The sequence below is a fragment of the Zeugodacus cucurbitae genome, chromosome 5, assembly GCF_028554725.1.
Source record: "Zeugodacus cucurbitae isolate PBARC_wt_2022May chromosome 5, idZeuCucr1.2, whole genome shotgun sequence".
In the NCBI taxonomy this organism is placed as follows: Eukaryota; Metazoa; Arthropoda; class Insecta; order Diptera; family Tephritidae; genus Zeugodacus; species Zeugodacus cucurbitae.
In genome coordinates this window covers 62036555-62060739 of record NC_071670.1, presented here as the reverse complement: position 1 = coordinate 62060739, position 24185 = coordinate 62036555, and the positions used below count along the sequence as shown (strand labels likewise).

Below are 24185 nucleotides of genomic sequence, written 5' to 3'. Positions count from 1 at the left end.
AAAAAAAAAAAAACAAAAGCAAAAACAACTAGTTAATAAATTATGCATATTATTGCAATTCAAGTTTAGCTTAAGGTAAAAAATAGAAATAAAAATAAAAAAGAGAATAAATAATTATATACATAAATACATGCATAAATGAATAAATAAATATATAGATATATAGATATTTAGGCATATTTTTTCTAATGCACCTTCAACTCTCACTCCCACACACTCACACCCACACCGTATAGTTCACTTATCTAAAAAGCAAAACCACAAATATGTATTGTAAAAATGAATAAAAAATAAAAATAAAATTAAAAAACAAAACTAACGCATGAGACAACAAAAAAACAAACTCATTAGATCCACGAACCCCAATAATGTCCGGAAAATAAATGCAATTGTAAGAATACTCGTATGTTCGTATGAATAAACCAAATTACGTTGAAAATAAACAAATTCTGTTGATAAAGAGTGATCTTCTATTTCTGTAAAGCAATTTCTAAGAAAGCGGTAAGTATGGGACTAAAAATTTTAGGTTAAATAAATACATAATAGGGAAAAATTTACTTATTTTCCAGATATTGAACCAAATCAATTTTTTTCGGGAGCCCATTTTTCGAAGTTTGCTTTCAAAATCGAAATATTCACCTTCGAATTTCGACATTTAGCTCGCTGGAAACATCATTATTAATTATAGTATAGTTACCAAAAAAGTAAAAATATAGGTATAATTAACCTATAATAACTTATTACATCAATGGTGTATAACATTTTTCGATCAATCAAACAAACAAAATTAAAAAAAAAAAATTTCGAACATTCAACTTTAATGCCTTATAAAATCAGTCATATAAGCTTAACCGAAATAGTTTATTAGGTCTATTAGGTCTTTATTAGGTCCTTTCCGCCGTTTTTTTTTTTTGTAAATTTCAGTTTTTTTTTGTATGAAAACGGTTACAAATGTCGATGAGCCTCGGCCGCACTTTTCTTGGAATTAAAAAAGAAAAGCAAAATTTCCCGCAAATGTCGAGAATTCGTCTCAAAAAGTGACAAGGATGCAAACAGTTCTCTACAAATATTTTGTTGGGTTAATGTTGACACAAATGTACAAGTTCGATATAAAACGATTTAATCGATTTATTCGACCAGTGCTTGACCCTATAGACATCTATTGGAAAACGGCGGAAGCAAAGTTGTAGACCTAATATATACCATTGAATTAAAAATAAAAATTTGATTAAATCCATTTTTTGGATTTTTAATGTATATCTTGTAATGAATAATAATTTTTTAATAAGCTTTTTCCGAACTTCGAAACTTAAATATTTCGAATTGGAGGCTTACTTCGAAAATATGATTATAAAAGTGTCTACATCTTCAAAAGACTCTCCACAATTATGACCACTAAATGTTTTTACTTTATTATATAAGATTTTCATAACGTCAAGTTTAATGACAGTCGTTGTCAAACCAACGAAAAGGGTTGTCATCACTGACAGTTCTCGGGATGAATTGACGACTTGCTGCCGTTCAAACTTTTTTTTTCTAATCGGTGGAGGAACTAAAAAATGTTAGCGTATTTGACTTGTTGTCAAATTGGTGTCATTAAATTTGACATTGCAAAATCACCGGATTATTAAATAAATGAAGGTAAATAAGATTTGAGAGGTATTTCTACTATACCGCCGCCTAGCGCACATAGATCAAGATCTTCACGAATACAGGGACTCTCACTTAGATTACTTCAACCATCTTTGGTCTTCATCTTTGACAGTTCTTGTGGTATGGATTTATTTTTGTTTTAGATATTTCACGTTCAAGAAATGTATCAGCCTATTTTGTTTCCAAATGGTTAATTTTAATCAGCCACTCCACGGTTGCATGAGGTCTCAGGAGTCGTGAAACGAATTTAACGATTTTGCCACCAATTTGGGATTTGTTTTAAGATTTCTCTAACAAATTTTTAAGAAAATATTCTACAAAAATAGTTATCAGCTAAAAAGAACCCAGGTGTCGGACAGTAGTGTCGAAATGAACACAACAAGTACATGAAATGGGTCGGACTCAAGAAGACCGATAAAATGAGACTCTTGAAAAAAGTATTACAAAAGTCCTTCCTTACAACCGACTATTCCATGGAAATTTATAAATTTATGTTATACATATAATGATGTAACATATAAAATTGAATAACAACAACACTATTTTCGAATATAAGAAGAGCAATAACAACAAAGTCATTTTGTTAAACAATTAATAAATTTCAATTTTATTTCGAAAACAATATTTTTATAAACTTACAGAATTTTCTATTTTTTATTTTTATTTTTTTCTGCTTCACACTAAATTATTTTATATACAAGCATTAAAGTATGTAAATATAATCTTATATTTATATATAAAGTAGTAGTCGATGTTAACACGTAAATCAGTAAAGCATTATTTATTTAATTTATAATTATTTATGTTTAATATAATTAATTATGTTAAATGTAATAATTCAAAATATCAGTTTTGATATTTAGAATTTTGTCAGCATATTTTATTTGTGTAAATACGGAAAATTGTATGTATGTAAAAATCGCAATTTCGTCAATTAGTATTATTAGGCATATGGAGACAATTTACTAATTGACTCAATTAAGGCGTTGTAAGAAAGGAGTCTGAGCTTCAAAATGGAAATAAATTTAGAAAAGTATAAATTTAAACATTTTATTTGCAATTGTCAATGAATTTAGAAAAATAATAATTCTTGTAATTTAATAAATAGACATAAATGTAAACGCGCACTTACTGACTAACCTTGTAATCTCAATATGACACTACAAAAGCTAGTGCCGCTTACAGCTGTTTGAATTGCATATGTTGAAAATAATCTCTATTAATTTTTTTAAATTAAAAAATTAAAATTTTTTTAAATTTGAAATTTAAATTTTTTTGAAATTAGAAATTTAATTTTTTTTTATTAAAAATTTAAAAAATTTGAAATTAGAAATTTAATTTTTTTTTAATAAAAAATTTAAAAAATTCAATATTGAGCTTTAACAAATTTTTAATCAAAGAAATGATTAATGATTAATAGCTATTAAATGAATTAGTTATATTGTCCAGAAATGTTTTAAATATTTTTTTATACTACTTTTTAATTATAAATTTATAATTTTTAAACAACACAACTTATTATAATTAATAATGTTTTAAAAACTATATGGTACTTACAACTAAAAAAATAATAATAAATTAAATTTATTAATAAAGTATATTAAATTAATACTTTTTAATAATTAATTAATTTAAGCAAAAAAAAAGAATAGAATTAATTAACTTTCAAGCTAAAAATAAATATTTTTTATTAATTTTTTTTTTCATTTAAAATATTTAATTTTTTATAAATTTTCGTTCGAATCAAGCAAATATACACGTATAGAGTCCGACAATTGATACGAATCCACTTTTATAATTTAACGGTTTTTTTTTAATTTATATATTTTTTAGCAAAATTTTTCTTTGTACATATTATACATTTAATTGTAATTCAAAAAATCTCAGCCTAGTGGTATAAATAGCAAGCGTATTTAAGTGCAGTAGATTTTCAAAAAAATATTTAAATATCGTTTTCTTTATATGTTTCATAAATATATTTTAGTTTCTGCAATTTATTTACTTTTTATTTGAACTAAAAATACTATTTCTAATACAAATATTGCGTAAACTGCCAACTTAACTGCTGTAATTAATCATAAAATTATATTTATTCCTTTGTAAGTAGCTTTTTATACTTCAATATATATATGTACATGCATCAAAAACTTAAAAATAATATTTATACTTATATACAGTGTATTTAATTAAAAATACATAAAGCGTTTATGCACATAAATACATACATATAAATTTATAAACTAAAAACAATTAATGCTTTGCTTAATAAAGGCACTTGACAGACTTTTTTGTTTTTGATACATAAATATATTTAAAAATATATATATATTTATATTTCTAGCTGCACTTTGTTATTGAACAGTGAATTTGGTTTGTAAGGCGCTCACTTTAAGCGAGGGAAATGTGTATATAAATTGTAGTTTTTAATGAGCCACAAAATGTGTAGGTTATGAAACTGCTTTTGGTGTTCTGCTCTTTGCTGGTTTTCGTTATTTACGCATAAACGCCAATTCACTGTCCTTTAAAGCTATAATAAATATTTACTAATACCGTTGTGATGTAGTAAAATGTGATTTGTGTACCACTGCTTCTCTTTTCTTTTCTTTTTCTTCTTTGTTTTTCTCTTTGCTTTTGGTTTGTTTTATAGTTACGTTAGAATTTCATAAATGAAATTTACATTGCAATAAGCTTGCTGCAAGCAATTTGAAGCTAATATAAACCAATAACTTTTCAATTGCTTAAAAAGTTAACCTCACTTTTTCACTTCACTGCAATTTGTTGTTAGAAAAGGACACTTCAGTGCTATAATTTATAAATAATGCGCACATGTGACTTTATTCTTGCCTCTGCTGTCACTTGTGCACTCTGCATTCACACACACACACCACTTCTAGGCGCCACGCACAAAGTTTACAAATCCGCGTGCGCACCGCAAGTAGTACTTCCTTTAAATTTTTTTTTTTTTTTTTTTTTGAAACGCCATAACACTAAATGTTCAACACTTTTATGCGATCTACCTCATAGCGGTTACATAATTTGCATTATTCACATTCATACCATTGAATGACTGCCGATTAGTCGGGTGTACGTAACCATCGTCGGCGGCAAACGAGATCATGAATGGTTTTTCGCTGGCATTTGTTGTTGTTGCCAATGCGCTTGGTTGCACATAACCGTCAACGATTTCAGTGTTAGGCAACACATTACTTTCCCGCGACTGCTCCGCAACATTTAACAGTGTTGACATTGTCACATAGCCTGTTTCTGGCACGCCCGTCAGCGATTGCGTGTTGTTCAAAGTCAAGGGATCTTGTACACAATAATCCGACACATTGCTAACCAGATAATCGGTTATGTTGCTATCACAATAACTGGTTTTTGTTGTGTCCGAAGCGCGACGGCCGCTGTATGCGCTATTGGAGTCGTTTGAAACGCTTGCGAGTAAGCGGCGATTTTCGCTTTCATAATTATTTGTTTGTATTGACTTCTCATATTCACGTTGTTTGTCATCGGCGCGGTTCACCATATCCGCCAAGGGATCGGGTATCTTACAGTGTATCGACGCCATTGCGTGGCATCTTCTATAGACGAGCAGGCCACATATGAATACGAATGAAGTGCCCATTATGATGCAAAATATGATAATCCATAGTTTGCTATCCGTTTTAACCATTGCAATGCATATGGAGTTGAAGGCGTTCGCCTCAACCGATCTGTATTCGGTATGTGCACCACTTGTTGGCATAGATGTGGCCTCAGCACAAGCCAATTCATAACTACCGGCTATAACATAATGATCCAAGTTGTTGTTCTGTTTGCCAAACTGCTCCAGTTGTGTGTCCGTCTCATTGGCGTAGGCGATATTAACGCTACGTACGCTAATCGCATACTTGGCATTGTCGTTATTGCAATTTGGTTTGCTGATGGTGCATTGCATGCCACGGTTTATGCGCGAAATATAACGCACTATTGAATCGTCATTCAATTTGGTCTCGACAATCACTTCATAGTAGTCCACACGGCCCGACGGCACTTCGGGCTCTTGCCAGTGCAACACAACGTCATGCTTTGTCTCTACAAATTTGGTCGCTGTGGGACTGGTGGGCACTGCAAGCATTGGAAAATTATAAAAAATTAGAAATTAAAAATAAATTAAAAATTTAAAGAAAATTACAATATATAAAAAAATTAAAAGAATAAAAAATAAATATTAAAAAAAAAAATAAATATTAAAAAAAAATAAATATTAAAAAAAAGTATTATTTAAAAAAAGTTACAAAAAATTATTAAAAAAATCAAAAATTTAAAAAATAATTTAATTAAAAATTATAAAAAAATACATTAAAAAAAAATAATTGTATTAAAAAATTAAAAAAAAATTAAAATTAAAAATTACAAAAAAATTACAAAATATAAAAAAAAATAAAAGAATATAAAATAAATATTAAAAAAAGTATTAATTAAAAAAAGTTACAAAAAATTATTAAAAAAAAAACAAAAATTAAAAAAAATAATTTGATTAAAAATTTAAAAAAAAAATTACAAAATTAAAAAAAATTATATTAAAAAATTAAATTTAAAAAAATTACAAAATATAAAAAAAATTAAAAGAATAAAAAATAAATATTAAAAAAAGTATTAATTAAAAAAAGTTACAAAAAATTATTAAAAAAATCAAAAATTATTTAATTAGAAATTATAAAAAAATTACAAAATTAAAAAAACAATAATTGTATTAAAAAATTAAAAAAAAAATTAAAATTAAAAAAAAAATTAAAATTAAAAATTAAAAAGAAAAGAAAAAATCAATTTCAAAAAAAAAAAAAATTATGAAAAAAATTAAAAAAATTTAAAGGAAAAAAACATTTAAAAAGAATTCAAAAAAATTAAAATTAAAAAAAAAATATAAATAAAAAAATTTAAATTATAATTAAATAAAAACTAAAATTTATTATTGAAATGTAAAAATGCAAATTGCAAACGTGCAACTTACCGCCCACAAGCGTTGTTATATTCACACAATTGCTAGGCTTCGATGCAGCAACGGTGAAAGCATTTATGCAAATCGTGTAGTTAGTAAAACTTGATAAGTTTTGTAGCGTATACGATAAGTGTTCAATGCCGTAACGTTCCCCGCGCTTGTTGCGAGCAAAACAGTGTGGACCGCCTATGTTTTTGCACCACACCTTATGTGCTTCACCATTATAACTGCAATAATAACGAATAAAAAATAAATTAAAAATTGCATTTTTTGCAGTTAAATAACGGCACACTCACGTTATAATGTAGTAGCGTATATGGCCATTGGCTTTTTCCGGCGATTGCCATGCGAGCGACACCGATTGACTGGTTATGTGCGCAAAAGTAAGATTTATTGGCGGCGTGGGCGCTGTAAAACAATAAAAAGTCATTTATATATATTATAATATTGTATATACATATGTAGAATTTAAAATCTCTCCACATACCGCCCTCTTCCGTCTGCAACAACAGCTCATCGCTTCTGGGACCCGCCTGCAGGTCGGAGTACATAAACATTTCGATTTTGTAACTCGAATTTGGTTGTAGCTGCGCAATATCATATTTGTTTTCGCTTTTGTCCACATTTAGGTGCGTGTGTTTACCCAAACACTTCAGTTCCTTGGCGGATTTCGTTTGGCAATAGCTAATTGTATAGCCCTTGATAAGCGAGGCGCATACATTGACAAAACTCCAACGTATCGTTATCGTGGTGGCATTTCGCCAAACCATTTTCGGTTCTAATTTCTCGAGATCATTTAGCACATCCGCCGTGCACTTCGCCCAATGCATGCCCGTGTAATAGTCGGCGTAATTGGCGGCTACCGCTAAGACCAACGGTTGACTTTGTTGTATGGTAAAATTGCGCGCACTCTTATCTAGCTGCGTAAAACCGATAATATTCTGCAAACAAACAGACAAACGAAAATGCTTGTACAATTAATCGGCTATAAAAATGATAAATAAAAAAATGAATAAAAATATGCGGTGAATCCCCGAAATTTTTGCACGACACACACGAAGTGTATTATAAAATCAGAATTATATTTTTTTTTTATATTCGAAAAAAAAGTGTAAATAAGCGTTCGTTTGCGGAGAATATAGCCGTTTATGACATGTTTGAACAACCTCGAATGCATTTCTGATAAAAATTAACTACTTTTAGGGGGATTAAGATAACAATAACCTGCTTTATACACGATCGACCATCGTCTTGAAGCATGCTCAAAGCTATTTGGAGAATATTTTATACATCTACAACAACAACAAAGTCTACACTTCGAGGGGGTGGGTTTAAGCATTTTTTTTTAATATTAAAATGTGTCCTTAATTAATTAAATATTAAGATGCTTCCTCCTCAATATCATTTTTCGAGTGCACAATGTAAGAAATTATTCGAATAACCTATTTTCGAAAATTAAAAAAAAAAATAAACTAAAAATTTAAAATGATTTCGAAAAAAATCGTAAATCAAAGAAATAGTAGCTGTACCATAATTAATATAACAAATATGCTTAATCAAGTGCAAAATTATTCGAATAACCTATTTTCGAAAACTTAAAAAAAAATTAATCAAACAAATAGTGGCCATATCATAATTAATATAACCTCAATATGTTTTTTCGAGTGTACAATATTCGAAATTATTCGAATAACCAAATTTCTAAAACTTCAATAAATTAAAATTAATTTCGAAAAAATTTAAAACTGAAATCTTGAACTTAACCTTCATAAAATTCATGTTTTTGTAATGTTTAATATCTATAAAATTCCATAAATATTATACATACATGACACTCATTGGAGACGACACTTTTCGGTTGACACCAAAAGACCGTATAATTCTCAATACCCAGTGGATCTTCCGGTGCATTCCAAAACAAGGTATATGTGCTATTCGCAGAGTGATAGACATTTCGTATGCCCAACGGCGTTCTGTTGTCGTAATGTTTCGGTAGCGCAGGCACATAAATGCGACTACTACGCAAAGACACGCCCATGTCATTGCTGCTCCATAAGCTGAAATCATAACTGTGTGCGCTGTTCCAGGGTAAAGCCACTGTGGGCACTGTCCTGTGTAGCGCTGGTTGATTACTAAAGAAAAAAATATAAATAAAGTAAGTGAATGCTTATAAAGCATGCAAAATAAATGTCACACTCACACTGCCACGCCTTGCTCCTTCGCCAGTTTCACAATATAATAGAAATCCGAGCCGTTGCGATGATATTCCGCCATTGGATACCAAAAGAGACGCAAATGCGTCGCATTCAAGTAGAAACTGCTCACATCAACTGTGGGCGGCACTTCGGGCGCAATCGGCAGTGTGCGAAAAACTTTGCTGTATGCATCACTCCATGTCGCCGCTGGCATACGCATCTTTATGCGCAAACTTATATTGTATGCATAGTAGGGATAGGGCAACTCGTCGATGAGCAAATTAAATGCTTCATGATTGTTGCATCTCAGGCAGGTGTACGTCTTTGTACGTTCAAAGTGCGGCGATTGCAAGCTCACTTCCATTTGCAAACGATTCAGCCTGTATGAAGAGTAACGCTCCATTTCCCATTTCAACGCACAGCTGTTTGTAGACATGTCCTCCACGCGAAAGTTGCTAATGGCGGGTTTAACTGTAAATTGGAGAAAATTAAAAATGTAGTTTTTTGAATTTAAAATTTGAATTTTTCGTAAAACAAAAATAGATTTTCAAAAATTAAATACTTTCAAAATTAAAAAAATAAATTTTTGAAATTAAAAATTAAATATTCTCGAAATTAAAATTTAAATATTTTCCAAATTAAAAATAAATTTTTTTTTTTAAATACAAATTATTTTTTGAAATTAAAAATTAAATATTTTTCGAAATTAAAAATTAATTATTTTCGTAATTAAAAATTAAATATTTTCGAAATTAAAAATTTATTTTTTGAAATTAAAAATTAAATTTTTCGAAACAAAAAGAATTTTTTTTTAATAAAAACTAAATGTTCTCGAAATTAAAAATTAAATATTCTAAATTAAAAAATAATTATTTTCGTAATTAAAAATTAAATTTTTAAAAAGTTTAAATTTTTTTTGTTATTGAAAATAATTATTTTTTAATTTAGAATTTTTAATTCAAATTAAAAAAAAGATAAAAATTAAATATTTTCGAAATTAAAAATTAAATTTTCCGAAATTGAAAATTAAATATTCTCGAAACTAAAATTAAAATATTCTCGAAATTAAAATTTAAGTATTTACGAAATTAAAAATTTATTTTTTTGAAATTAAAAAAATTATTTTTTGAAATAAAAAGAATATTTTTTTTTAAATAAAAACTAAATATTCTATATATATATTTTTTTAAATAAAAACTAAATATTCTCGAAATTAAAAATTAAATATTCTAATTTAAAAAATAATTATTTTCGTAATTAAAAAATAAATTTTTTAATATTTAAAGTTTAAATTTTTTTGTTATTGTAAATAAAATATTTTCGAAACTAAAAATTAGATATTCTCGAAATTAAAAATTTAAAATTTTCGAATTAAAAAAATTAAATATTTGTCGAAATTAAAAAAATCAATTTTTCGAAATTAATAATTATTCAATTTGTCGAAATTCAAACCGATTATTTTAAATTTTAAGTTTAAACTTTCGCACTCACCAATCTCTTTGTGATTTATAGTGAAATTCTGTGTGATCACACCCAATGTATTGTTGCTGGTCAAGCGAAAATTGTAAAACTCAAAATTGGGCTTATAACTGCCATCGTCCAAGGTAAAGTTACAGGTGCCTCTGTCGCCTTCTTTTACCAACTTTACACAATTTAGTATATAATTCTGTGAATATATTGTGCGATTATCAGCCGTTCTTGCCTTATTATTTATGATTTTTTTTTAATTTTGCGTTTTTTGTTATTGTTATCGTTTTGGTGCCACATTAGTATAGTTAGATTTGTATAAACAATATACGTGCATTCAAATTGTAGTGGTAGTATGGTTTGTTTGTTTGTATGTGTGTGTGATAACAAATAGTAGTTGTTGCAGTAGTAGGTGTTAAACGTGCCGATCATTCAATGTTAGTAACAAAATATATGTAAGTAAATGACATGCAAACCCAAAATGAAATAAAAGTTGGTAATTATTCGAGAAAACAAAGAAGGTTAGTGAAATAGGAAATTAAATTCTAACATTTATTAATATGAATATACATATGTACATCTACGTATTTGTATGTTCTTAATATACGGTACTTCTATATATGTATAATAAATGAATATTCGCACATAACAGGAAATCCCGCCAAATCCCGCAGTTCAAACGAAATATTGTACGTTTTATTAGCCTAAATGGGCGCAAATTTGTTTCCAAACGTGAAAATATTTTTTATATACAAATAAATGGTTTTTCTATATAACTAATAAACCTTATTGTGCTGCAATAAACCCATTTTAAATGTTTCATAGAAACTTAGGTTTAGTAAATGCTCATTTTTTTTTCATATGTTTTATAGAAGAATAATATTTTTTTTTTCTTTAATTATTTTAATATTTATAGTATAACAATTAACTATTTTATTACCAAGTGCTATATAAGTAAATCATATTACACATAAACATACAATAAATGTTAGGAAATATAAGGAAAAGGAGTACGCATGCTTGTATGCATAACAATTAGTGCAATTATCACATGCATGATCTTTAATCACCACAATGAAAAATTAATAAGATTGTTATTATATTTTCTACTTAATATTTCCATATAGATATGTTCATAAAAACAACTAATTACATGTATGTATGTATGTAAATAATAAATGCATTGTGCAAAACATTAGCATACTAAAAACTATATTAATTAATATATTAAAAACTTACAGCATTTTGCGTTATATATTTCAAATTATATGTGGTCGGCACCATATTCTGTGGAATTGTAAATTGGCATGTCATGTAGGTGAAGTCAAATGCCTGACAGCCAAAATCTTTAACCGCGGTGGGCTTGGTACCTACAGCAGATAAAAAAGATTATAAGTAAACACTTCTCTTTTTGATTTGCACATATCTGTATCTAACAATGCAATCAATCATTTTTTTTTTTTTTTTGCATAAATTAACTTACCCACAATGACGTCCGTGCTGGCAATTGCATGTTCACCACTTTTGCACGTGTAGCTCGTGAATTGTTCACGCGCATTGCGTAGCATATAAACAATTGTTGTTTCATTAATGATCTATGGACAAAAGAGTTTGTTTAATAAATTACAAAACTGCTGAATATAAAATTTCTTTTTATTTACCGCTATATTTGTGTTTACAGCCGCTTGGTTAGGATCATCTGTCGTAAAATATAATGAGGAACTATTTTTCCCATCGAACACTTTTAAGTTCATGCGACATGTGATGTTCACATTTTCACCGATTTCGATTATAATCCGAGGGCTGATACCTAAAAAAATAAAATGAACATATAATTATACGAGATATTTGTAATTACATATATGTTATTATTTAAATGAATCATACATACCACCTGGCGATTGCGCCAAAATATTGGAGATTATACATAGTGTGCAAATGCAATAAATAAGGGCGTAGAGAAGACATCTGAAACTGTAATAAAATATTTTGAAAATAATCATTAATCAAATATATGAAAAATGTTTATAATATTTAAAATTAAATTAAATAACAAGAAATTTGATATACATATATACGCAAAAGAGTTTATCTTCTATTATAAAAAATTTTAAAGCTGCTAAGATTTAAGAAAGTAATACAAAAGTTATTATCTAAAGCACGTATAATTTGTTTATTTTCATTATCGTATTTACAATTTGCATGCCATTAGCATCCGCAGAGATCACACATACATACATACATTTAATTAATATGCAAATATTTGTTCAACCAAGCCAATGGGTTGCAAATTAATTCACTCATTTTTATAGAAGACAGTTCGCAGAAAAAATATAATCTTAATGGAAAAACATTCGAAATATCTGCTACAGCAAACGTTTAAATAACAATGATCTTAAGTATTTCTCTGTCACTCGAAACGTTTTTTAAATAAATTTCTTCGCATTTTAAATGTATAAAAATAAACAGTTCCAAGAAAGCATTAAGCTAATACCGTATTCGTCGAATCATGCATATTTGTTATTGTCTTCACTTTATCTTGTTTTCTGTTTTTCTTTTTGTTTGAGTGCTACGATCTACATATTTCATTTGAAAACATAATAAAACATTTTAAATTTGGTATTGAAAAACAAGTTTACCACTGTTGCACATTTCAACGGAACGCTATCATTATATTGGAGCTGATTCCATTAACATATACACAAACATATTGGCGCATATCTATTTGTCGCTTCTGTTTTTGTTCCGTGCTATTTACACTGACACACTGCATATATCTACATACCATATATACATATTTCTATTGGCTACCTACACTTTATCTAAATATACTGATGTATATGCATACGGTGCCCCTCTAAATTACCAAACCAACCTAATAGTACTCACTTCATAGCTTTGCGTATTTCCTGTGTTAAATGATAATATTCTACGAATTTTGTAATTGATAAAGCGATACGTAAGGCAGTTACTCCAATGAATGAATTTATTTAGAACACAAGCGTTTTAAAATCTGAAATTTAAGGATTTGACACGCACGAAAATATCGCCTCCATTACGGCGCAACACCATTAATTTTTTTTTATCACTTTTTTCACACATTTATAACCAAATTTCGTTCAATTGTGCTGTTTGTAGCGAACTCATGTTGCACAATTATTTGTTTTCTTTAAATTCTGTATTATATTTAACACCAAGACACAGAGTAGAAAATAAATTTATTCGGGTAGTTGTGATAAATTCTGCCCACACGAACAAAACAATGTACCAAAAGCAGCTATCGTTTGTGTGTGGATACTCTCGATTGTTTCATCGTTTTATTATGTGCTTGCGCGGTTTACGACCTTTTCTTTTATGTGTTGACTGATATCAAATGATAAATATACCATGTATCGATAACAACCGATTACTAGAAATACCATTGTGAATGATTAAATTAAAACATCAGCTGCGTGTACTCTTGTTTTGAAACTCAAGGCGGCAAAAAATAATGAATTTTTTCTTTAAAGAAAGTGTAAAATTTCACAAATAAAGTCACAAAGCCAAACTAACAAATAAACTTATGCACAATTACAATAAAAAGAAACTATTTACTTTCGCAAATATCATAATATTAAGTTATTCTTTAAAAATTTATGATGATGCTTGAATTTTTGCTCCACTGTGAATGCTTTGACGTCTGCACGCAGCGGAAGCAATCCTTACTTTCTTGAACTGTGAATGATCTGCGAATACACATCATAGACAAGAACCATCAAATTACACAAAATAGCAGTTGGCCGGTGAATTAAAATATTTTCTATAAAGCTAGTGAAGAGTTCGATAAAAAGAGCTTCAAAACATTGCAGTCGGTTAAATAAACATTAATATCTCATCATAATTAGTTAAATTAATTCCCTCGAAAGTCTGCAATTGAAATTAAGTTACATGCATATGCCGGAAACGACACAGATTTAACGTAACGATATATTAAGTGGAACTTTACGTGGAAAAAATAGTAGATCCCATTGGATGTCCGCCTAATATATGTATCTCAATTGTCCTTAGAATATGGAAAAGAGGGATACTTTTGCAAAAAATTAAAGAAAACGTTTAAAATATACTATTATGGCGCCAAAGACATAGAGTGTATTAAACTTGTTCTTATTTCTTATTAGCATTTAGCTAGTTTGAAGAAATCCAATAAGACATACTCACATTTTAGTGAAATATTTAGTTTAGAAACATGTTTCCATGAGTTCATACAAGACGAGCTTGACAAAAATCATATTTAATTTCAAATATCATGGTGGAAATTACTAAATAGTTAGCGTACATTCCACAGATGCGGATCGTTTCTCTGAAAGTGTAACTTAGTAATGCAAGTGAATTAACACGTCCAATTGCACATAGAACTTATCTGGCATATGTACTCCGCAAAAAAATAGAAAACAAGTACTGTTACCCAGTTCCTAAGCCATGTCTCAGCTAAAAATAAATTTCAATGAAAGTAAAAGCCGCTTGGCATAATCGTGTCAAATGATCTCTTATCTTGATAGCAGTCGAATCACTTGAGTGTGCGGATCTCTAACCACCAATTGTTTACACTTTTATTTATAAAAGACAAATGTACACATAAAATTAATTTTAAACACATTCATAATATTTACTTTGGCGCTTCGTGATCTTGACATAGCATAGTAACAAGGTGAAATGTACAAGTTTCTATAGTATACCACTATATAAGAAGCATCTACTTTTAAAAGCTTTCCTTTCAACTATTATGTCCTTTTTATTCGAGTTTCTGAAGAGGCTAATAAAAATCACACGTCACATCCCACATTGTTTTCCTGTTTGATTCTTGCTTTAATGATCAAAATGTAAACAGCTATCAGCTGAGCGCGAAACTTCCCAGACTTTATTATATTTACTTTTTGTGATAATTCTATGTCTGCGTCCATTTCTTTGTTTTTTTATGTTGTTTATAAAAGCAGGTGGTTTTCTATTTACCGCAATTCTGCTGCTTTAATATCTATTTTTGTCACAACTGTACCGTCTCACGCAAATAACTAGTATTACCGTGGATTTATCAGCCATTCCGGTTAACACCGGACTTTCACTTCAAAACAACGCGAGGACTATCCCACTTAGAAAATAACACCATATTTTATTAATTAAGCCATTCTGAACCGCGTCGGCGGTATTTACTTGCTGCCAAATGCTTCTATTTATAAACATAACACTGAGATAAACCGCCAATATAATAGTGATTTCTTTTCTCGATGAAAATGCTGCCCTATTATATTTCAAAATTATACACATGCTGCATTACCTCTTTGAATGCGTTCCTTTTTTACATGATAAAAGGACAATAAAATGTCTTCCTATTATGCTGGTCAAATCTCACTCACAATTTGAAATCCCGAGTACAGGGCAGAATAAATGTTACATTTTTTTTAAGAAAAGAAAACGCTATAAAAGTGCGGGGCAAATGGTGGCTCGAAAAGTACTTATCCCACGTAAGAATAAAAAAAATTGGAAAAAGTGCTTCTTTTAACTCATCTGGAAAATACGTTTTCTGAAGGCTTCCAGCATAGCGCCTAGGAGGCCAAATTTTTGTAAAATATGCTAAATCGGTTCGACCAGTTTAGACGCGGCGATGTCGGTGGTGTGAACCGGTGCGTTTTCTGGGTTATTGCGCCAAACGAGAGTCATATCCTGTCCGCCCAAAATGACGGTTTTCGCCTTCTATAATATTCTAATTTCGAATATTTCCAGTAGTTTTTCTGTACTGTCCTTACTAGGTACCGTCTTAGCTATCTCACGGACCTTCAATCTACGGTTTGTCAAAACGAGATCACTTATGTTAGATTATCTTCTGTGGTATGTGTTTTCGGGGCAACCAAATTCAACTTAAATCAATAGTGTCAGCGGATGAAGTGGACTTAAGGCGTTAGGTGGGTTTCAGAGTCTAAAAACAAGAGTATTTTTACAATTTTTGTTTAATATTGGTCTACAACTTTGCTCCCGCCGTTTTTTTTTTTGTAAATTTAAGTGTTTTTCGTATAAGAACGGTTACAATTGTCGATGAGCCTCGACCGCACTTTCCTTGGAATTAAAAAGGAAAAGCAAAATTTCCCGCAAATGTCGAGAATTCGGCTCAAAAAGTGAAATTTTCAGTTGAGAATAATTTTGGGATGCAAACAGATCTCTACAAATATTCTGTTGGGTTAATGTTGACTGTCTAAGATCGATATAAAACGATTTTATCGATTTAATCGACCAGTGCTTGAGAATTCGGCCCAAAAAGGGACATTTTCAGTTGAGAATAAGTTAGGGATGCAAACAGATCTCTACGAATATTTTGTTGGGTTAATGTTGACACAAATGTCCAAAATCAATATATAAAAAATCGATTTAATCGACCAGTGCTTGACCCTAGAGACATCTATTGGAAAACGGCGGAAGCAAAGTTGTAGACTTAATATATACAATCACATATTTCATTTAAACAATTCAGCGTATCAAATATGTATGTTTATACAGTTTTTTGTTTAAAAATTCCTAAAACTCCAAACAAAGGTCTTGCGGTGGACATCATAACTCATTTTTTTTCATACAAAATCAATGAACCAATATTTCGATAGTACATGGATATGTAAATCTAGTTAATGAACGAAAGAAAAAAGAAAATATTGAAATTTTAATTTTTGGATTTTTGAAAGCTTGTTTGCCTTTTCACTTTTCTTCTTTCACTCACTTTTTTTGGTCAAATTCCTTCGTTCATTAATGTAATAATGTTATTCCAAAGATGTGTGCAAAATTTGAATAAAATCGCTTCATAACTAAATATATCTTAGAATATTACTCGGATTCATTTGATATTTTTGAAAAACATTTTAAACCTATATTATACTATTAAAAAAGATAATATTTCCTTTTTTTTTAATTTGAAACCCAACTAACTTCTTAACACTTATAGAACCGCCCTGAAATGTGTTTAGTACCCTAGTATTTTATGTGCATGTGCTTGTGTATGGCAATTTCGGCACTTTAAACATAAATCTATTTTTAGTTCATAACCAATAGGATTTAGTGATGTCTCCGATAATGGAACTTGTTTTGACTACGTTATCCGCGTACATATATAGATATCTACATACATACATATGTATATCTGAACAAACACCAGAAGCACGTTAACAGTTATTTACTCAAGTATTATCTCAGCATCTTCCGCCTAACGCCATACCTTATTTGAGATATGTATATAAGTTAAACGGTGAGGGATTCTCCATTGGCATTTGATAGCAGTTAGCGAATGGGTTGAACAACTAAACACGGCAGACAAAGTGAATCTGTGGCGGTCCTTAAGTGAATTCGTTGTGTGAAAAGCGTAGAACGTAGGCAAAGTGTATAATTTCGGTTATTTTTTTAAGCAACAAAATGGCGAAAGACATTAAAGGGGATATGGTGGTTATAGACGAGGCGCTCGAAAGAACTGGTGAGAATTGCATGCAGTAATTAAACTATATATTTTAAAAGGGAAAATTATATGTGTTGCAAGATATTCAATCCCCAAAGATTAAAAAAAAAATAAGTTTTGAAACAAAATATAAACAACTCTAATGAGAGAAACGTTATAAAAGGACCTCAGTTCCTGAAGTCAACACATTTATGCTCAAATTTTAGTTAAAATATTAAATAACGGCGCATTTTTGGCCTAAATTCGTAATGTGTCGAGCGGTTATACTCATAAACCGAGAGATTGCAATTTTAATTGGTCGGTCTTTGTCGGCTAAAGTCAGAAAAACATTTTAATAATTATAAAATAATCAAATCTAAGTGTTTGTGTGAAAAATAATAATTAAACTTTGAAATAACCAACAAAAAATTCATAAAAAATCGAATATAATATTTCGATGAAAGCATACAATGTAAACATGTGTAACATAACCTCAAGAACAAAATTATTGTCATACCATTCACTAAATGTTTGACAGAGCTTCGCAACCTATTATTATGTGCGTTTCTATTATGTTTCTGACTTATCATTACACTACAAATTGAGATCTACAAGTTTTTAAGTCGATTTCTAATGCATGGTGACATTCTATGAGTAGCCTTTTCAGGACTCGTGCAAAATGCTTTCGTTTAAACTAATTTGTACTGAAATTTTCTTTTTTTAATTTTTAACCGTCTTTACTATTTACGATATAGTTCGAGTTCACACTAGCGATTTTAATATAAATATTTTTTTTTTTATTTGTACTTCATCCATTTTTTGCATATTTTTATAAAAAAAAATGCTGTCTATCTTCCTTCCCACAGGTTTTGGCAAATTTAACATACTTTTGATATTATATTCCGGTTTCGTGCTCAACACTGTGGTTCTCGAAGCGGTGGGCATTAGCTTTGCACTGCCCGTCTTAGGATGTGATCTGAATTTAACTCACCAGGAGCAAGGCATACTAGGCGCTGTTTCTTTTGCCGGCGTCATTGCGAGTTCACACTTTTGGGGATTTCTAGCTGATACACAAGGTCGTAAGCGGACAATGCAACCGGCATTAATTTTGGGATTTATCGTTACTGTCTGCTCAAGTTTATCGCCAAATTTCTTGACCTTCGCTTTGCTTCGATTCTTTAATGGAATACTGTAAGTATTGTAATATATGCTTAGAATTAATTAAATATTTTGCAGTATTAACTAAACATAAAAAATTCTACAATTCTGTTAACAGCCTCTCCGCTTGTTCCGCGACGATTTTCGCTTACGTCGGAGAGTTCCATTGTCAAAGAGATCGCAGTCGTGCCATACTAGGCGGTGGTTTGATAAATGCGGCCATTTCAGTATTTTTCCCCGTCATCGCTTGGATATTCATCAATCAAGAATTTGAAGTCTACGTGCCATACATTAACATAGTTTTCAAGCCATGGCGTTCGTACTTCCTGGCATGCGGTGTGCCCGGATTTGTTTGTGGTGTGATAATGTTTTTCTTGCCGGAGAGTCCAAAGTATCTACTATCTGCTGGAAAGCCAGAAGAAGCTATAGAAGTATTAAGACTCATGCATAGAATAAATATCGGGAGCAAGGATCCTGACAGCATATACACGGTAAGTCTTTCTAATTCACAAGTGTCGGTATACTTAGCATTTTTTAAATTCCTTTAAATTTTGTAGGTTACTACCTTACTACCGGACGCCGACACACCAATGCTCAAAGTGAAAAGTTTAGAAAAGAAGAATCTCTTCATATCCATTATGCAGTCTATGTGGCAGCAAACAGCGCCACTTTTCATGCGCGAACATCTACGGAAGACCTTTCTGTCTAGTCTGATATTGTTTATAATATTTTTTAGCGCTCATGGCGTATACATGTGGTTCCCGTATATTCTAAATAACACAATGCAATATACCGAGAAGTTTGCCGAACCGAAGCGTATTTGTGATATTATCAAATTCGTACAATCGGGAAATCTTACAAGTGTGGATGAAGATGTAAGTTCTATTATGAGGTCTTGGAACAAGGATGAGTTAATGATTTAAAAAACAAATTTCAGATTCCAACAGAAACGTGCAGAACAACTTTGGAAATATCAACCTATATGCATACCATATTCCTCGAAGTTATATATGTGTCAATGCTGTTAATCATTATGTTCTTCATTAGTAGATTTGGACGTAAACCAATGCTTTGTAAGTACCAATAAGGGCCTCAGTGTAAATATGATTTAATAATGAATTTTCTTTTTTGTAGTCATATGCCTTTTCATTTGTGGAGCTTGTGGCATATTGGCCTTTACCATACAAATTCCCCTGCTAGCCGTTTATTTCTTGGTCATTCAGCTTTGCTGCGGCTGTTCCATATCCGTGCTCAATGCCATTGTTGTCGAAATATTCCCAACACATTTAAGGTAAATAGGCTAAGACGTCTGAAAACTCTATTACTATGTTGGTTAAGGGTTCATTTCGGGGATTTTTAGTGGCATAGGTCTTAAATAATCCCTCGAAATAATTCCCGAATTCTCAATATAATGTATTTTAGTAAACGAATCATAGCCTCACCTAATAGTAGATACACATTTGAACATATTTGTACTAAATTCTTTAATTTCTAATTTATTTCAGGGGAATGGCTGTTTGCATATCTCTTATGATCGGACGTATTGGAAGCGTCGTCGGATCCAACATTTTGGGCTTACTCATTGAAACACATTGCGAGATGGCGCTTTACAGTCCAGCTGTAGCACTAATTATTGCGGGCGCTTTGGGATTCCTCTTGCCGAGTGCAAAACAACTAGTTGCCAAACCAAAAGACCTGGAGAATACTTCATAGCTTACCTATCAATTCAGTCGTGTTTTTACGACAGATACAAATTTTATTTGGTATACAAAATTTAATTAATTAATTTAATTAACAGTAAATATTATTTTGTTAAACATTTACTGTGTAAATAGTTAATATGTATTTAAGTAAGGATAAATAATAAATGTTTTATATTTTTCCTAGTTAAAGTATTTGTTGTAACAGTTATTTCCCGTAAGATTGACACTTTAGATTAGAATTGCTTTTCACTAAAGCTCCAGTATACCCAGTACTTTTCAATATATAATTTAAGCATTTTTTATTTCAAAAATTAAACTTTGACCCTTTATAACATCTGTCATATAAGCTTATTTGAAAAGTTTTATACATCTTTGAATTAAGAAGAATATTTGGATTATATCTAAATTTTTGAATTTTTTAGTAGCTATATCCAGTAATTAATCATATATTTTTTATACTCTGAACAGAGTATATTAAGTTTGTCACGAAGTTTGTAACACCCAGAAGGAAGCGTCGGAGGCCCTATAAAGTATATATGTATATAAATTATCAGTATGTTCAACCTAGTCGATTTAGACATGTCCGTCTGTCTGTCTGTATATATACCAACTAGTCCTTCAGTTGTTAAGATATCGTTTTGAAATTTTGCAGATGTTATTTTCTCTTTAAGAAGCTGCTCATTTGTCGGAACTGCCGATATCGGATCACTATAGCATATAGCTGTCATACAAACTGAACGATCGGAATCAAGGGCTTGTATGGAAAACATCCGCATTTTACTACATTTCTTCACGAAATTTGGTATGAGTTATTGTTCATAAAAATAATTCCTACTGCACTGTCCAGCTTTTGCCAGACTGAGGTTGAAACACCTCCGAAAGCCCTTTTTCGACGATCCTAGCGAATTGGCTAGAATCAATATTACCAGTCTTAAGAAATTTATAACGGATTCCAAGCGGTTTGCTGAATCTTAAAGGTCTTTGATCCACGGGGAGTTTTATTGGTACCACAATGGACAGCGCCAGGCTGTCTAAGTGAGATCTTTCTGTCTTGCAGAGATTTCTGCCTACAAACCTAACCTAACCTAACTATAACATATAGCTGCCATACAAACTGAACGATCGGAGTCAATGGCTTGTATGGAAAACTTCCGCATTTTACTAAATATCTTCACGAAATTTGGTGTGAGTTATTGTTCATAAAAATAATTTAAACTCCGAAAAAATTGTTCAGATCGGTTCACTATGGCATATAGCTGTCATACAAACCGAATCCACCAAAGCCATCGACGGTATGTACTGAGTAAATCCAGTAGGGTAACATAATACATTTCTAGTTTCGTAATGGACATCTATTGTTGATGAAATTCTAGACGATCTTCATTATAATTTTGATACATAACTTCAGTTTTTGTTGTTGTTGTGACGGACGATTGGTTAGACATATTGTCATAAGTTAAATTTTTTTTAACATTTCGCTTATTGACAACATTTATGAAGGACGACGAGGCACACTCCTTGACAGTTTTTCCATAAATTTATTTTCAACATTTCACAAATAAAACACTTTTGATCTTGTCAAAGCTCCAAAAATACAAAAATAAAAGGTCGAACAAAGCTTATCTATTTAGCAACAACAAACCATATTTGCAATATTAAAATTCGTGGGTACCCGGGGATACCCGGTCTCTAAGTGACGTGGAAAAAATGTTTTAACATAAGGGTTAAAATAAATTTCAGTGAAAGTAAAAGACACTTGGCATAATCGTGTCGAGTGGTATCTTATCACTTGAGTGTGTAGATCTCGAACCAGCAATTGTTTACACTTTTATTTATAAATGACATACATATGTACAAGTGGTTTCCTATTCACCACAATTCTGCTGATGCGCAAATACATACAATGAATATTATGAGGCCAAAATATGAAGGTGAACTTCGCCAAGCTTCTGACAATGGTGCAAATACAATAGAGACCACTGCCAGTTGAGCCCTTTACAGATATGAGATTTTAATATCTTTTTTTTTTTCTTACGCACATAACTTATATTGCCGTAGATTTATCAGCCATTTCGGATAACTCTGGACTTTCACATTTAAACAACGCGAGGAATTTCGCACTTAGAAAATAACGCCTTCTGTTAATTAAGTCTTTCTGATCCGCAGCGGTATTTACTTGCCGCCAAGTGCTTCTATTTATAACTTTAACATTAAGATTCAGATAAACCACCTACATATCTAAGAGTCTATGGCAAATGGCGGTTCGATAAATACTTAGCATCAAATTTATTTCTCAACAAAGTCTCTTTTTCCGATACCCTTGCCTCAGCGTTGATCTAACTTCTTAAAACTCGGCTTTATAAAAGTCCGAATAACGCCTAGGAGGCTAAACTTGGAGATCATGGTAGTTCGGTTCGACCAATTTGGACGCGGCGATATCGGTGTTGTGAGCCGGTGCGTTATCATGGTCAGCTATCACCTATCCGGTCGACAATCTTCGTTTTCTACAGATCCATGTACATTGGTTCGAATGTTACTCGATCTCTGGTTTGTCGATGTTCGCAAAACGACGAAAAAACCTCTTCGACACCCATCGTTGACTTTTACCACATTATCATTTGTGATTGGTGTTTTTGAGGCATATTCATTTTTTGGCAGGTTTTCTGTAGCATCATCGGGTGGTGGATGCTAGGCACTTTTCGAAACGCCCTCGTGTATGTATACTATCCAAGTATCTATTTTCAATTCATAACCAATATAATGGAGTGATGACTGGTTAAAAGTAGAGAAGTAACGTGGGCTCCCAATATATTCAACTGTTTGTAAAGAAAAAAGATGCTGAGATGAAAACATCGTTAAACTGTCGCCAGTCTAAACTCACACGCGAAATAATGCAACTAAATGACAAGAATACTAGTATAATCATAATATACAGATTATATAAAATCTGTCAAACTTTGGAGAGTTGCGAATCGAACAAACAACCATTAAAAGTACACAGTAATAGTGTGGATACTCAAATAAATCTAGCATAACGGCTGGGAAGATGGCGGTGCTCTCTGAAACTATTTGAATAACGGTATAAAATGCAAAATATTTAATTAAAATGCTCATTCTCAACAAGATTTATACGAGACGTCACATTTACTGTCGTCATTGTAAATATTTGAGTCCAACACGAGAATTTATTATTTGTGTGGACCGCAAATATGTTACGTCTGTACACAGTACAGCTGTACTATTTTAACATAACTGTACACGCCTTTCTTCAATGTGCTTTTATATACATAGTATTACAACCGATTAAATTTTATTCGCTAGATTTACCTATCTCCGACAATAGAACTTTATTTGCTTACACTTATGTATATATACATATACAAACACCAATATAGTATATCAGGTGTAATTACATTTATTTGTCTGCTTAAGAAGAGTGTTTAGAAAACTTTTCCTTTAAATAATCAGTCAAATTTTTAATCACACACGCACACTTACAGGCAAACACACGAGAAGCACGTTAACAGTTATTTACACAAGAATTATCTCAGCATCTTCTGCTTTACCCCATACCTTATTTGAGG

At 30.8% G+C, this 24185-nt stretch overlaps 2 protein-coding genes across 4 annotated transcripts; one reads left to right on the top strand and one right to left on the bottom strand.

Annotated features, from left to right (window-relative positions):
- Window positions 1–4126: 4126 nt before the first annotated feature.
- On the bottom strand, window positions 4127–13655 carry LOC105208887 (cytokine receptor). Of its 3 annotated transcripts, none has more exons than XM_011178972.3 (12): window positions 13186–13655; window positions 12188–12270; window positions 11958–12106; window positions 11780–11891; window positions 11536–11666; window positions 10321–10531; window positions 8835–9300; window positions 8463–8766; window positions 7122–7575; window positions 6931–7042; window positions 6647–6861; window positions 4127–5760 (listed from the first exon to the last, which is right to left on the bottom strand). In XM_011178972.3, the coding sequence occupies exons 1-12, from the start codon at window positions 13188–13190 to the stop codon at window positions 4667–4669; spliced, it is 3336 nt and encodes a 1111-aa protein (XP_011177274.2). In that variant the 5' UTR covers window positions 13191–13655; the 3' UTR covers window positions 4127–4666. The 3 variants fall into 3 exon arrangements, with proteins under 3 accessions (XP_011177274.2, XP_011177275.2, XP_054087032.1); XM_011178973.3 differs by having other exon boundaries at window positions 10321–10495; window positions 13186–13654; XM_054231057.1 differs by lacking the exon at window positions 13186–13655 and adding an exon at window positions 12539–13064.
- A 3906-nt stretch (window positions 13656–17561) lies between these two features.
- Window positions 17562–20793, top strand: LOC105208895 (synaptic vesicle glycoprotein 2B-like). Its single transcript, XM_011178980.3, has 7 exons — window positions 17562–17779; window positions 18607–18931; window positions 19017–19389; window positions 19456–19773; window positions 19836–19971; window positions 20033–20189; window positions 20404–20793. Exons 1-7 carry the CDS (start codon window positions 17722–17724, stop codon window positions 20609–20611), a joined length of 1575 nt encoding a protein of 524 aa, XP_011177282.2. The 5' UTR covers window positions 17562–17721; the 3' UTR covers window positions 20612–20793.
- Window positions 20794–24185: the final 3392 nt, after the last annotated feature.